The sequence below is a fragment of the Hyla sarda genome, chromosome 7, assembly GCF_029499605.1.
Source record: "Hyla sarda isolate aHylSar1 chromosome 7, aHylSar1.hap1, whole genome shotgun sequence".
NCBI classification, from domain to species: Eukaryota; Metazoa; Chordata; class Amphibia; order Anura; family Hylidae; genus Hyla; species Hyla sarda.
In genome coordinates this window covers 34,729,557-34,745,782 of record NC_079195.1, presented here as the reverse complement: position 1 = coordinate 34,745,782, position 16,226 = coordinate 34,729,557, and the positions used below count along the sequence as shown (strand labels likewise).

The 16,226-nt window shown below is 44.7% G+C and overlaps 1 protein-coding gene and 1 long non-coding RNA gene across 3 annotated transcripts in view; one reads left to right on the top strand and one right to left on the bottom strand.

Annotated features, from left to right (window-relative positions):
- Positions 1-7,605: 7,605 nt before the first annotated feature.
- Positions 7,606-16,226, bottom strand: part of LOC130282775 (uncharacterized) — a 61,990-nt gene continuing 53,369 nt past the window's right edge. The window contains exon 5 of the long non-coding RNA XR_008846529.1: positions 7,606-8,872. This is a non-coding gene — a long non-coding RNA (uncharacterized LOC130282775). The remainder of the gene's footprint in view (positions 8,873-16,226) is intronic.
- Positions 11,301-16,226, top strand: part of LDB1 (LIM domain binding 1) — a 236,549-nt gene continuing 231,623 nt past the window's right edge. The window contains exon 1 of one of the 2 annotated variants that reach the window (XM_056531455.1): positions 11,301-11,547. In XM_056531455.1, the coding sequence (XP_056387430.1) occupies positions 11,523-11,547 (25 nt within the window). In that variant the 5' untranslated portion in view covers positions 11,301-11,522. The remainder of the gene's footprint in view (positions 11,548-16,226) is intronic. The other variant, XM_056531462.1, reaches the window with a different exon arrangement.

Sequence of the window (16,226 nt, the reverse complement as noted above, 5' to 3'; positions counted from 1 at the left end):
TCCTAGTTTTAGTGCCTGGAAAATATTGAGTGAGCACTGATTCTTAAAGGGGGCTGCCCCATTAAATCCATGATTCTGCGCCTTCTGGCTGTTTGGTAAAACCCATGATGTTAAAAACAAGTGCCACACAAATAAAACCCACCATGGAACCAAAGTCTGGGACCACTTTTGTCCATATACTGGGGGAGATTTATCAAAACCTGTCCAAAGGAAAAGTTGCCCAGTTGTCCATAGCAACCAATCAGATCGCTGCTTTCATTTTTAACAAGGCCTCTGCAAAATGAAAGAAGCGATCTGATTGGTTGCTATGGGCAACTGGGCAACTTTTCCCAACTCTCCCACTGAATCTAAATGGACACTTTACACAGATTCCCATCTAGTAGCGCGTTAGTTCTCCTTTGGCCTTTAGGACCGCAGTAGTTTACTGGGACATAGGTTCTATAAGGCCATTAATCATTCTGCAAGAATATTGGACCAGGGATCACTTTTTACTGACTTTTAGGAGATTTAAAGGGGTACTCCGGTGGTAAATATATATTTTTTTTTTATGAACTGGTGCCAGAATGTTAAACAGATTTGCAAATTACTTCTATTAAAAAATCTTTACCCTTCTAGTACTTCTTAGCAGCTGTATGCTACAGAGGAATTTATTTTCTTTTTGAATGACTATAAGAAAAACGAAGCGGATCACTCACCACAACTTCAGATGCTGAGTACTTTATTCAATCAATGCTGACAGTGGCTGTACAGACGTAACGGTAGGGCAGTTGGTCTTAGGGAGCCCCGGAAGGGGCTCCCTAAGACCAACTGCACTGCCTTTACGTCTTTACAGCCACTGTCAGTATTGATTGAATAAAGTACTCAGCATCTGAAGTTGTGGTGAGTGATCCGCTTCATTTTTCTTATTGTCATTTTGGATGATTGCCTTGCCGCACCTTTCAGCGTGAGCCTGATGTGAACAAGCGCCTGAGTTACTGACAGCCCTCCGCACCTCACTAGATACCCTTAAGCAGTGCCAGGTGTACTCTATATTTGTGCTTCTTTTCTTTTTGAATTTCCTTTTTGTCTTGTCCGCAGTGCTCTCTGCTGACACCTGATGCCCGTATCAGGAACTGTCCGGAGCAGGAGAAAATCCCCATAGCAAACCTATGCTGCTCTGGACAGTTCCTGACACGGACAGAGGTGTCAGCAGAGAGCACTGTGGACAAGACAAAAAAAAGAAATTCAAAAAGAAAAGAATTTCCTCTGTAGTAAACAGCTGCTTATAAGTACTGAAAGGATTAAGATTTTTAAATAGAAGTAATTTACAAATCTGTTTAACTTTCTGGCACCAGTTCATTTAAATAAAAAAAAGTTTTCCACTGCAGTACCCCTTTAAGTGACCTGGAATGTCTAACACGACTCATGGGGGAGATTAAAGGGGTATTCCAGGCCAAAACTTTTTTTTTATATATCAACTGGCTCCGGAAAGTTAAACAGATTTGTAAATTGCTTCTATTAAAAAATCTTAATCCTTCCAATAGTTATTAGCTTCTGAAGTTGAGTTGTTGTTTTCTGTCTAACTGCTTTCTGATGACTCATGTCCCGTGACGTGACATCATCATTGAGCAGTAAGACAGAAAACTTCAGAAGCTAATAACTATTGGAAGGATTAAGATTTTTTTTATAGAAGTAATTTACAAATCTGTTTAACTTTCCGGAGCCAGTTGATATATATAAAAAAAAGGTTTTGCCTGGAATACCCCTTTAATCAAAACCTGTGCAGAGAAAAAGTTGACCAGTTGCCCATAGCAACCAATCAGATCGCTTCTTTCACTTTTAAAAGGACCTCTCAAAATTGAAAGAAGCGATCTGATCGGTTGCTATGGGCAACTGGTCAACTTTTCCACTACGCAGGTTTTGATGAATCTCCCCTCGGTCTTCCAAATCCTGGCATGAATGAGTATCTTCAGAGTTGCATTTTTACTCTCTATAGTACAGTGTTTCCCAAGCGCTGTCCTCAAGTCCCCCCCAACGGGTTATGTTTTCAGGATTTCCTTAGTCTTTAAAGGGCTACTCCGCTCCTAGACATCTAATCCCCCTATTCAAAGGATGGGGGATAAGATGTCTGATCGCGGAGGTCCCGCCGGTGGGGACCCCCGCGATCTCTGTGAAGCACCTGGAATCCAATTAGAATGCTGGGTGCGGGTAGTCGTGAAGTCACGGCCATGCCCCTCGTGCCGTCACGCCACGCCCCCTCAATGCAAGTCTATGGGAGGGGGCGTGGCAGCCACCACGCCCCCTCCCATAGACTTACATTGAAGGAGCGCGGCGTGAGGGCACGAGGGGCATGGCCGTAACATCACGACCAACGTTCGGAACAAAATGCTGGGGCAGCGGAGTACCCCTTTAAGAGGTGATATAATTGTGGTGATGTCTGAAGCACCGAGCAGAATAATATCACCTGTAAAAGGACTAAGAAAATCCTATAAACATGACCTGTCGGGGGGACCACTAGGATACACTGTACTATAGGAAAAGGTACGACTAGGTGTGCTAAGGCTTGTAACCTTACTGTCTTGACCATGGAGGAATTATTTAGTATGCGCACACGGCTGTTCAGATGTTGTAGATGACCTATAGCACTTGTTTATGATATGTGTTCTTCACCCATGAGCAATGGCCTCGCTGCATCACTTAACAACACGCTCCACGCCTGCTCATCCCCTCCTATAATTGTGGATGGAAGAATGACAAGAGCGCTCGTCTTATGTTGTCAGGAAGCCCTCTCTCCCCTCCGTCCTTCCACAGGTCAATGGACACAGTTTTGCTCTAATTCTCTCAATCTTCCCTGGCAAAACCCTTTGCTGCCGGATATGAGGCGGTAGGGGATTGCTTTAGAGATCGCACCGCCACTAAAGGGTTCAGGTTCAGACTGGAAAAAAAATTAAAATAAAAAATTATAAAAAAAAACAAATAAAAAAAAAAAAAAAATATATATATATATATATATATATATATATATATATTAAATTTGAGTAGCCGTATTAGTCCAGTGATGCAGATGCAAATAAAAAAAAAAATACTGCAACATTTTTTGATTTGCATATATATATATATATATTTATATATATATATGTATGTATACGTATATATATATATATATATATATATATACACATGAATGTAATAAGGACACTCAAGTGCATGAGTATTCCAGACCGATGGCCCTTTCCTGATGACTAATTGTAGCCATTGTTCTCCCGCTCGCAGCCATTTGATACATAATCTTTTAATGCCACCGATGACAAAAAAAAAGCGAATGCGACACATTGACAGATACGATTTTTTTTTCTCTCTTTTCTATAATTGCTCTCATGAGGAAGAAGGAGGGGAGACGCAGCGCCGAATATCTCATTGGTCTCCAGAAGAAACCTCATCTCTAAGCTGGTGAGGCGGCGGGGGAGTCGTGCAATGATTAGCCCTGCCTTTTCCCTATGAGATAGCGAGGCGGAGGGTGCCTTTAGGGATTTACTGAGGTGGCTGACTAAGTAACACAAAGCCCAGGCGGCCAAGTGCAGATGTACAGAGTTATCAGTCCAGCCGGGGTTCCTTTTTTTTTTTCGTAATTTTTTTTTTTTGTCCTTACACCAGTGTTTCCCAACCAGGGTGCCTCCAGCTGTTGCAAAACTACAACTCCCATCATGCCCGGACAGCCTTTGGCTGTCCGGGCATGCTGGGAGTTGTAGTTTTGCAACAGCTGGAGGCACCCTGATGGGGAAACACTGCACTAATGTAAGCAAAAGGCTCTCCGGGCATGCTGGGAGTTGTAGTTTTGCAACAGCTGGAGGCAACCTGGTTGGGAAACACTGCACTAATGTAAGCAAAAGGCTGTCCAGGCATGCTGGGAGTTGTAGTTTTGCAACAGCTGGAGGCACCCTGGTTGGGAAAGACTGCACTAATGTAAGCAAAAGGCTCTCCGGGCATGCTGGGAGTTGTAGTTTTGCAATTGTTGGAGGCACCTTGGTTGGGAAACACTGCACTAATCTAAGCAAAAGGCTCTCCGGGCATGCTGGGAGTTGTAGATTTGCAACAGCTGGAGGCACTCTGGTTGGGAAACACTGCACTAATGTAAGCAAAAGGCTCTCCAGGCATGTTGGGAGTTGTAGTTTTGCAACAGCTGGAGGCACCCTGGTTGGGAAACACTGCACTAATGTAAGCAAAAGGCTGTCCGGTCATGCTGGGAGTTGTAGTCTTGCAACAGCTGGAGGCACGCTAGTTGGGAAACACTGCACTTATGTAAGCAAAAGGCTCTCCGGGCATGCTGGGAGTTGTAGTTTTGCAACAGCTGGAGGCACCCTGGTTGGGAAACACTGCACTAATGTAAGCAAAAGGCTGTCCAGGGCATGCTGGGAGTTGTAGTCTTGCAACAGCTGGAGGCACGCTAGTTGGGAAACACTGCACTTATGTAAGCAAAAGGCTCTCCGGGCATGCTGGGAGTTGTAGTCTTGCAACAGCTGGAGGCACCCTGGTTGGGAAACACTGCTCTAATGTAAGCAAAAGGCTGTCCAGGGCATGCTGGGAGTTGTAGTTTTGCAACAGCTGGAGGCACCCTGGTTGGGAAACACTGCTCTAATGTAAGCAAAAGGCTGTCCAGGGCATGCTGGGAGTTGTAGTTTTGCAACAGCTGGAGGCACCCTGGTTGGGAAACACTGCACTAATGTAAGCAAAAGGCTGTCCAGTCATGCTGGGAGTTGTAGTCTTGCAACAGCTGGAGGCACGCTAGTTGGGAAACACTGCACTTATGTAAGCAAAAGGCTGTCCGGGCATGCTGGGAGTTGTAGTTTTGCAACAGCTGGAGGCATCCTGGTTGGGAAACACTGCACTAATGTAAGCAAAAGGCTGTCCAGGGCATGCTGGGAGTTGTTGTTTTGCAACAGCTGGAGGCACCGTGGTTGGAAAACACTGCACTAATGTAAGCAAAAGGCTGTCCAAGGCATGCTGGAAGTTGTAGATTTGCAACAGCTGGAGGCACCCTGGTTGGGAAACACTGCACTAATGTAAGCAAAAGGCTGTCCGGGCATGCTGGGAGTTATAGTTTTGCAACAGCTGGAGGCACCCTGGTTGGGAAACACTGCACTAATGTAAGCAAAAGGCTGTCCAGGGCGTGCTGGGAGTTGTAGATTTGCAACAGCTGGAGGCACCCTGGTTAGGAAACACTGCAATAATGTAAGCAAAAGGTTGTCCCGGCATGCTGGGAGTTATAGTTTTGCAACAGCTGGAGGCACCCTGGTTGGGAAACACTGCCTTACACACACAAACACAAGTCCATCTTTATGCAGTTTGTGCAGGAATGTAATGTTCTCAGCAGCTCGACATGCAGATCCAATCCTGTAGCCAGATCTGCTCAAATATGTAGCCACCAAGGAATCAGGTTTCAAGAGTTTAGGAACTGGGCAGTGCACTGAGTCAGAATCAAAGTATTTTTTTCTTCTTCTTCTTAGCAAAAAGAAAAGTCAGCTATGTTTATCTTAGGAATACAGACCAGCTATGGGGGGTGCAGAGGTCTTAGGTGCACTGGTGCTTTAGGGGGGGGGGGGGGGGGGGGCAAAGGTTTCTATGCTTAATCAGCACCAGTAATATGAAAGGCACAGGGTAGATGAGAGGGGGGGGGGGGGGGGGGGGCTTTACAGATTTTGCATTGGGGCCCTGGAGTGTCAAGTTACTCCTCTGGCCATTCGGTGGAGCGGTGTTTCCAAACCAGGGTGCCTCCAGCTGCTGCAAAACTACAACTTCCCAGCATGCCAAGACAGCCTTTGGCTTCGGCGTTATGCTGGGAGTTGTAGTTTTGCAACAGCTGGAGGCACCCTGGTTGGGAAACACTGCAGTATAGATTGTAGATGCCCAAAAGGGCCATTGACAGGTGCAGTTGTTGATATCTTTGGGATGAATGTGCAGTCCACGTCATGGATCATGGCAGGTCTGCACTGCTTTTGGTATGGTGGGGGTCACTGTAGTACTACAAATCCCATAAGAAGCCACCAATCTGGGCTGTAATAGGGCTAAAGGCAGCAGAGGTGTAAGTGTGATTGGTCTAGTGCCCATTCTAGGTCAGTACCCCATACGCGTTTCAGTCTATGCACCAACCTGCAATACTAACCACCAAAACTTATTTGCCAGCGTTTCCAAACCACAGTGCAAGTGCTCTCTGCTGACACCTCTGTCCGTGTCAGGAACTGTCCAGAGCAGGAGAGGTTTGCTACGAGGATCTGCTGACACAGACAGAGGTGGTAGAAGAGCACTATGGTCAGACAAAAAGGAACTACACAACTTCCTCTGGAGCATACAGCAGCTGATAAGTACTGGAAGGATTGAGATTTTTAAATAGAAGTAATTTACAAATCTGTATAACTTTCTGGGACCAGCTGATATGAAAAAAAAAAATTTCTCTCCAGAGTACCCCTTTAAAATCCATCAATAATAGATTTTAGTCAGTAGATCCTGTTTATGGACTGTTTTAGGTTAACCACACTATCCGGATCAATATTTCCAATAATAATATTATGTCCCTGAATGCCTTTATATGAGGTGACTAGCTTTCTAACCTAATAATTCTGGTCTCCGGGCCTGACATGATGGCATTAATGCAGATCGCTGCTCGCCCTTCATTTGCAATTTAGACTAATACAGCAATAAGGGGTTGGGAATATGTAGTGTTCGGTAATGCAGAGGAATCAAGTAGACGGTGGACTTTATCATTATGGGCAGCGTTGTGGTTAGGATGGCACCGTAGGGACTATGAGGGGTTAGCTTTGAAGCCGCAGTCGGTTTGCAGTTCACATGTTTGTATTCTGATCATCTGGACTGGAGGTTCACAGTGTCTGCGATACATTAATTCCTCTAGTCACTAGACTATTACCGTGTTATTACTATCGGTTCCTCCCCAGGTTATGATCTGTCACCATTTTCTATGCCTCAAGGTCACCCCCATGCTTGTTACTTGGTATGACCCACCCAGAAGAATGAATGACAACTGCCCAGATCACATTTCTGTCACTGTCAGATGTAAAAACTTTTGATACGTTGTACATCTTGGCAAAACAATCGTTTTTCTAATATACTTCTTTTTAAAAAAAATCACATTTTATTAAAGAAAACTGCCTTTAAAAATCCCACCACAAGGGGTCCCCATACCACCTCGGACACTGATGAGTCCCACAGCAGCATGAGTGTGTCCAAGAGTCATGGACACGAGATGGCTGATTGACAAGGCTGCAGGAGGAACACAGGATGCAGAAACATTACTGTAACACAGAGTTTTACCAAACATGAGCCTCCAAGCATGTCTGGAAAGTCAAATGATGTCTGGGCATGCTGGGAGTTGTAGTTTTGCACAAAAGTTGTGGGTAGAGTGTGGGAGGGGAGGAGTCATCACAGTGCAGGGAAGAGATGGACACGCCCCCTCCCTTTGACAAGATGGAAAAGACATTGAGCAGCTGTAATATGCAATAAGGGTGATAGAGACATAAAAATGACATGTACATGATCAGGATGAGGTACTGAGTAACATATCATAGTTTCGTTAGTTTCGTTTCGTTTTTTTTTTTTTTTTGGGGGGGTGGGGGGGATCTGACAGGTATGCTTTAAGCACCCACTACTGTAATCCTCCCCAATGGGCAAAAGGATTCATCTAACTATTCAAGGTTTATTTTTCATCTGTAGAAGAAAGATAATACCCAGCACAAGTAATGCACAGTAAAGATTTAACGCGTCCTTGTACTACACTATGGCATTGTGGTGGCCCAGTACAGGATGGTGTTGCCCCGTACCTTTCCTGCCCTGTCAGGCAGTGTCCCTCAGTGTCCCCAGGGCCCCCTGTGGTTGTTTCTCCATTTGTATATATGGTGTATATTAAAAGATGTGTTGTGCCTTTAATAAAATTTACCATGTGATTGTTACCCAGGAGGTATCAGTGACCAGCTGACCCCCAGAGTGACCTATGGGCTCCCTGCTGGTCTCCCCCATATAAACCCTGGGTGGAGCTAGCTCTTTCTCTTCTCTCTCTTGCTTCCTGCTGAAGTCCAATGCAGTCGTGCCTAGAGAGTGTGTCCAGAGTAGTGGAGGCCTCAAGTCAAGTGCAAGTAAGATAAAGTCACCGTCCTGTCAGTCACAAGTCAGTCAAGTCAAGTCTTCTGTCTACCCAGCGTGGCCTGCACTAAATTCTCCCATCCATCTACAAGTCCCAGCAAATCTGCAAGGTCTCTGTGTCACTAGTCACCTCCTTGGGCCCTGGTTGTACTGCATAGACTGTTCCAACTGTCTAAATAAAGCTACTGTTGTCCGTAACTTGGTGTCAGTGTCTTCATTGCCCCCCGTGCATAGCCCAGGATCCAGCGGTATACCTTTGGGGGGTTAAGGCTAAACCATGCCCTGTTGTCACGAACACAAGGGGTTAATACTATCTGCCCCAAGGTTAGCATCTGCCCTGCACCTCACACCCCGCCACACCACAGTATAACAAATCTTCACTGTGCATTACTGGTGAGTGCTAGGTATCATCTTTCTTCTACCTTTACCCTACCTTGTGCACAACCGCAGACTCCAAAGAAGTGCCGACATTTCCCTCTATTTTTCCTCTGTGACAACAGTTCTACTTTCAGGTTCTCATACATGCTACAAGTTCATTGTCGATACTGGGCACCCGGCCTTGTGTCACGCTTTGTTTAAGCTCAAAATAATTTGCTGAATGATCAAAACTTTGGAGCGATTGCTAGATAATATCTCAGTATAGTGGATGGCTGGGGTCTGGTGATGCATCTAATTTGGCTGGTCTCCATTTGACTACTTGGTCTCCGTGATGCTCTTCTTTTGGCAGCTGATGTCATAGATGAAGCTGATGGTGAAGCGATAGGAAAGAAGATACAAGGGAATTGATTAATTGGAATATTGATTAATGTAACCAGTCTGGTCACCCCCTGTCTCCAAGTGTAAGAAAGAATGAGTCGGGTTAAGTTCAGCCCCTAATTTCCTTTCCAACGATGGAAGATGATGGGACAGTCAGAATTTGCCCGATACTTGGTCAATACCATCAAAATTTACAGGATCTGCCAATAAATATCTATAAGAGTATGTTCAGCTAAGATCTAGACATCTCATCCCCTATCCAAAAGATAGAAAATACGATGTCTGATCGTGGGGGTCTTGCTGCTGGAGACCCCCGCGATCTCGGCTCTGGTACCCCAGACATCCTGTGCACGGAGCAAACTTTGCTCCGTGCCGGATGACTGGCGATGCGGTGCAGAGGCTTGTGACGTCCCGGTCACGCCCACTCGTGATGTCATGACCACGCCCCTCAATGCAAGTCTATGGGAGGGGCTGTAATGTATGCGACTGTAATGTATGTGAATTTGTTTCTTTTATAATGAGTGATGGAGTGGAATGTTAGTGTCGCATGTGGTATAGTGTGTCGCATGTGGTACGGTGTATAGCTTAGGAAACCTGTGCTGTATATTATACTGTCATGCTTTGTATGATTGTAATTTATCATATGATTAGTAATGATGACTGAATGATCAATAAAGCTCCTTCTGTACCTTTCTACAGATAAGTGACTCTTACTTTTTGACAGTAGAACACACTTAGCCAGACTTGCCAGTTTCAGTCGATACAATGTGTATGGGGGACTCCCAACTATTAAAGCATTTCCCCAATGACACATTATCAGATTTTGAGACAAAGATGAGTCCGGCATGCCCAACCAAGTTGCTACCAAACCAAGAATGCTTGTCTACTGGTGAGTCAGCTATTGGCCAAAATTACTTTTCAGCTTACAGCTAGCCAATGTGTATAGAATAGAATTGGGTGATGTCCAATAAGCCAAAATCTGTATTTGTAGAAAATCATTTACATTTAAGCTGGTCATACACTTGAGATATAGTCATCAATTTCAGCAGGATTGGTTGATGATTGTATGGGATCCTTATAACCGTGCCCTGATATCAGAAGTGTGTGTGTGTGTGGGGGGGGGAGGGGATTAGGCCACAGCTTATGTTGAAATGGACATTCACACTTGGCCAAGTTTACATGTTTATGGGGATGTTAGGAAGAAAGGTTATTGGGCAGACAACCTATATGAAGTGTATCGCTATCCTAAAGGTGCCACTAGGGGAAGTCTATACCAATCCAACATGAAGATGACGACCTAGATTTAGGAAATTTGGAGATCTATTTCTCTTATCTCTTCTTATCCAACTCAATGTATTCTTGATTTGTCATCTCATCTTCCTTCCAGTAACATCATAAAACATAAAAAAAAAAAATCTCAGTTCGGGAATCCTTAATTCCCTCTCCTAATGTAAATGGGGGAGAGATATCCATCTTTCGCACCAGGCAGTAATGTGACTTTGCTGCAGAGCGTCAGACGACCTTTCCAACCATACATCCCAAGAGATAAACAAGTTGGTCCCCCCCCCCCCAAACGTCGAAATTAAAAGACGTCAACCATCCATGTCATGAGGAGCAAACGTGACGTCAGCGTCTTTTCTCCCCGAGTGCTCTTTTGATCGACTTCTTCGGTATATGGTACCTTGGGCCCTCTTTGCGTCTGCCAAAAAAAAAAAAAAAAGACGTGCCCGTACATTAGCGATGGGCAATGGCACTACGCCTACATGCCATCAGAGCCGCCATCAACTGCTTGGATGTCACCCAAACTCTGCATTAATTTTCTGCCTTTGTTACATAACAGATATCTCTATCGAGTGCAGCTTTGTTGTGCGCGGCGGAGCTTTTTTCTTATATGTCTGGTGTATTGCTTCTTTTTTTTTTTTTTTGCACGTTTCGTCTGTCTCGGTAGCGCTGCTTCTCCTTTTGGTTTTTTTTCCGTCTCTCGTCTTTGCTGTTGCGTGTGCGCTGCCTGTCTGTGTCTGTCAGCCTGTGTTAGAACACAGTATGTAACTGAGGAGAACACTCTGTGATGCAGTATGCCTTGTCTCGGTGGCAGGACACCTACAACCACTTCTCCCCGTCTGCCTGTCGTCCTCTCCCATCAAACACGTCTCCCTAATCAAGGGTGCAATCAGCGTGTCTAAGCCCCCCCTAGCCCCCTATATCACCATATATGTATACATCTATCTCTATATGCCTGCATGTGGGTGTGCGTCACATGCTTGTTATTCATTGCACCCATTCTATCTTCTCTCTCTCTCTCACTCTCTCTCTCTCTCGCTTTTCTCTCCCTCTCTCTTTCACTCAGGTCACTTTGACAAGCTCTCTCTCCTCCCACTAGCATTGCAATTAGCATATTAATAAACCACAGTACTGCCAGCAGAGAGAGAGAGAGAAAGAGAGAGAGAGGGAGACACACACACACAAGCACACATACAGAGACAGAATAAAATTCCTTCTGCCTGCTTCCTCTGAGGCCCAATTTCTGCCTTTTACGGGGGCTTGTTTTGTTCTTTTGAGATCTCACAAGGGCATTTTATGCCAGGAGCCTTAGCCGTGGGCAACCAGTACCTGCTCGTCTCCACACCAGGCATGTGAAGATGTCAGTGGGTTGCGCATGTCCTGGTAAGTGCTCCTTCTTCTTATGTTTTTTTTGTCGATTAACTTGCTATGTGTATTGGGTTTGCTGCAGGAGTCGCTGGCTTTTTATTTTTATTTTATTTTATTTCGTCCATTGGATTTGCAAAAAATTTTTTTTTAATAAAATAGGGAAAAAAAAGTACCTGCTTCTTTTTTTTTTTTTTTTCTTCTTTTCATATACCCGGTAAGGGGCAACGATAAAAAAAAAAAATTCCCAGAGTTCCCAAAATGTCACCCAATCAGAAGTGCCTCTGGACTTTTGACCTTAGGTCAAGAAAGGGGGGGGGGGGGGGGTTATGGCAATGTGCTCATTTCTGATCATGCTAATGCGAATGACGTTAATAGATATTGTCATAGCCCCCCCCTATAGAGGAGCGTTACTTATTTTATAACAGCATAAGAATAGGTCATTATCCATACCCCCCTTTTCTCCAATCTTGCGCCCCCCCAGGGGTTACTAAAGGTTGTTGCCAGTTTTGTCGTCAGTGAAAGACCCATTTTGGACCTAGTTTTGAATGATACGCTTGTGCGTTTCCTTCTCTTCTGCTGTTCTAAGTTAACTCTTACAGTGCTGGAGACCAGACAAGGCAGCTTCGGAGTTGCCTGTTGATCACCTTGGTGTGAAAAAAATAAAATAAAAAATAATAATAATAATAAATAATAATAATAATAATAATAAATAATATATATATATATATATATATATATATATATATATACATATATATGATCGTATAGGTATTAGTCTAATGCTGCTGTTGTTGCAGGAGGATTGGAGAGAGATTCACTTTAAAGCAATGTAGCTTTTGCCGTCTGGGTTGTGAAGAAGCGGTGGAGTTACTGCAGACTGGTGCACATTTTGTGTACGCATATTTCTTGCCCTGTTTAGCAAGGACACCTTTCCGGAAAGAGAGAGAAAGAGAGAGAGAGAGAGACAGCACTGACTGCGCCGCAGGGACACATTAGCAATGTCCTAAGGAGAAAAAAAAAAACTAAAAAAAAAAAAAAAAAAAAAAATATTTTTAAATAAATAAATTAATAAAACATTATGGAGGATAAAATAAAGGACTCCACATTCATAATTACCCCCACCCTCTCCTGAAGACCAAACTCTATAGCAACGATGTTACTCTGTGTTGTTTGTTTTGGAGATGAGATGGATACATTGTATCACCTTTTATAGGGCGGCGCATTGAAACTGAAATTGTAAACAAATCTGTTTATGTAAACAAAAGCGACTTTGAATTATTTTTGGGAGGGATATTAACCGATTCGGGGATGGGAGCGAATGAGCCGAGACTTGATATTGTGGTCTCGACATAACATAACAGTACCACAATCAGCTGGGGGAAGATTTTTGCACAATGTTCTTGTTGATAGAAATAGATCTAAGGGGCAGGATTATCGCGGTTATGTCTGGCTCGGTGATATCGGGAGGTTTCTCACAGTTTTCGGTCCAAAAGCAGCTGTTGCGAAACTACAACTCCCAGCATGCACGGACAGCCAAAGGCTGTCCGTGCATGCTGAGAGTTGTAGTTTCGCAACCGCTAGAGCAGTGTTTCCCAACCAGTATGCCTCCAGCTGTTGAAAGGCTACAACTCCCAGCATTCACGTCCCTGCATGCTGGGAGCTGTAGTTTCCCAAAAGATGGCGGCATACTGATTGGGAAACAATGGTCTAATGTATCTTCTTTCATGCTGAGAGTTGTAGTTCCGCAACAGCTAGAGCAGTGTATCCCAACCAGTATGCCTCCAGCTGTTGAAAGGCTACAACTCCCAGCATTCACGTCCTTGCATGCTGGGAGTTGTAGTTTCCCAACAGCTGGCACCATGCTGATTGGGAAACACTGGTCTAAAGTATCTTCTTTCATGCTGAGAGTTGTAGTTTCGCTGGAGTAGTGTTTCCCAACCCAACCAGCATGGACCCAAATGGCACCCATGGAAGCGAAGATACTTTAGACCAGTTTTTCCCTACCAGGTGTTACATAACTACAACTCCCAGCATGCAAGATTGTCCGTGCAGGCTGGGAGTTGTAGTTTTGCAACAGCTGGCGGCACACCGGTTGGGAAACACTGGTCTTAAATATCTTTGCTTCTATGGGTGCCGCCATTGAGTCCGTGCTACAGAGGTGTGGGGGAAGGGTCAGGCTGAAATTAGTTTTTTGTGGTGCTATATGGTGTAGAAATGTCTGTGCTACTTTTACAGGAATATGTTGTGTTTGAAGATTATGTTGTGCAATTTTTCAGCTGTATTTGCTGCTAAGATCTGCAGACACCAATGGATAGCTGTTAGGGTATAAGAGCAAACTGTACCTTCCCAGGAGCTGATGGTGGTTGCCAAAGTTATAAAATTGCCTTTTTATTTCTTGGCAAAGTGTCAAGGAGGCGGAGCCGAACTGCTCAAGTGCCACAAACTTGCACACCTCACCCTGCTCGCTCGCCCTCACCTCCCAGTCCCTTCTAAACTGACATACAGAGCCCCGTACATCAGTCAAGAAAGGGATGGAAGCAGGAATGCCAGCCTGTGACACTTGAGCAACGCGACTCTGCCTCCTTGACACTTGGCTGAGAAAATAAAGAGGCCGTTTCATAGGTTTGGCAACAACCTTAAAGGAGTAGTCCAGTCCTGAAAAACTTATCCCCTATCCTAAGGATAGGGGATAAGTTTCAGATCACGGGGGGGGGGGGGGGGGTCCAACTACTGGGGCCCCCGCGATCTCCTGTACAGGGCCCCAACAGTCCGCGGGAAGGGCGTGTTGACCACCACACGAAGCGGCAGCTGACACGCCCCCTTGATACAGCTCTAATGCAGAGCCGGAGCGCTTCCTTCGGCAATCTCCGGCTCTGCCATAGCGCTGTATTGAGGGTGTGTGTCGACCGCCGCTTCGTGCGGTGTCCGACACGCCGCCTTCCCGCAGACTGCTGGGGCCCTGTACAGGAGATCACTGGGGGCCCCAGCGGTCTGAAACTTATCCCCTATCCTTAGGATGGGGATACGTTTTTCAGGACTGGACTATTCCTTTAAGCTCCGGGGAGGCAATATTTGCTTTCATGCCCTAAGGGCCCATTCCACTATGGAATATCTACCAGGAGAAATTCTGTGGGCAGCAGTCTCCAGGAGAACTAGGACCGCCCCCGGATGTGCGCCATCCGCAATGCAGTCCGGACGGATTCCCGTCAAAAGGTGCATTCTTTTGGAAGAGTGGGGAATGTGAACGCTGCATTAGAATCCCATTGAATGGGAGGCTGCTGCATCCGAATTTTCAAGGGGAATACGTAGTGTGAATGGGCCCTAACAGCTATCCAACAGTGTCTGCAACTCTACAACTCTACAATTCTATGCAATAGACATCAACTAACACCAACAAGAATAAAAAGAATACAAAAAGTCAACGGCAAATAACTTGTATTGGTTGCATTGATATGGTGATCTGTATCTTGTACTGTTTTACTGTAAGTATATTGGTTATATGCCCTGTCTCTTTGTTGTGCCCTGCCAATCATTTATAGCCCTCAGATGCTTTTCATGCATGATTCTATTATATTATTACATTACCGCAGGGCCTGGTTAAAAAGGATTATACAGGAATACAAAAACAGAGCTAATTTCTTCCAAATACAGCACCACCCCTGTCCGCAGGTTGCATGTGGTATTACAGCTTGGCTCCATTCACTTCAATGGAACTGAGCTGCAATATCGCACACTTCCTGACGATAGAGGTGGCGCTGTTATTAGTAATAACCACTTTAACAGAGAAGAGGTCTCCCGTACAGGACTATCATCTATGAGAGGGTTTCTTGGAGGACCTAGCCCAATTATATCAATTGTGTATAGATTTTCATGGGAACTGTGTAATGCTTCATGTCAGCTGTGGTGGCGATGCAGGGACAGGGGTACTTCGGTGGAAAACTCTTTTTTTTTTTTTTTTTTTTTTTTTTTTAAATCAACTGGTGCCAGAAAGTTAAACAGATTTGTAAATAACTTCTATTAAAAAAAAAATAATAATCTTAATCCTTCCAGTACTTATTAGCTGCTGAATACTACATAGTAAATTCTTTTCGGAACACAGAGCTCTCTGCTGACATCATGACCACAGTGCTCTCTGCTGACATCTCTGTCCGTTTTAGGAACTGTCCAGAGCAGTATACTGTATGTTTGCTATGGGGGATTTTCTCCTACTCTGGACAGTTTTTAAAACGGACAGAGATGTCAGCAGAGAGCACTGTGGTCATGATGTCAGCAGAGAGCTCTGTGTTCCAAAAAGAAAAAAATTTTCCTATGTAGTATTCAGCAGCTAATAAGTACTGGAAGGATTAAGATTTTTTTTTATAGAAGTAAAGAAGTAATTTAGAAATCTGTTTAACTTTCTGGTACCAGTTGATAAAAAAAAAATAAAAAAAAGTTTTCCACCGGAGTACCCCTTTAACACTTGCTACAGGGTTGATCATGACTTTACTTTGCATTGACTTTCTGTTGTGTTCCCCCACAGAGTACAGATGTTTACTTGGTGTTTTTAGGTGGTGTTTCCATACCCGGGTGCCTCCAGCTGTTGCGAAACTACAACTCCCAGCATGCCCGGACAGCCTTCGGCTGTCCGGGCATGCTGGGAGTTGTAGTTTCGCAACAGCTGGAGCCACCCTAGTTGGTAAACACTGCACTAGCGA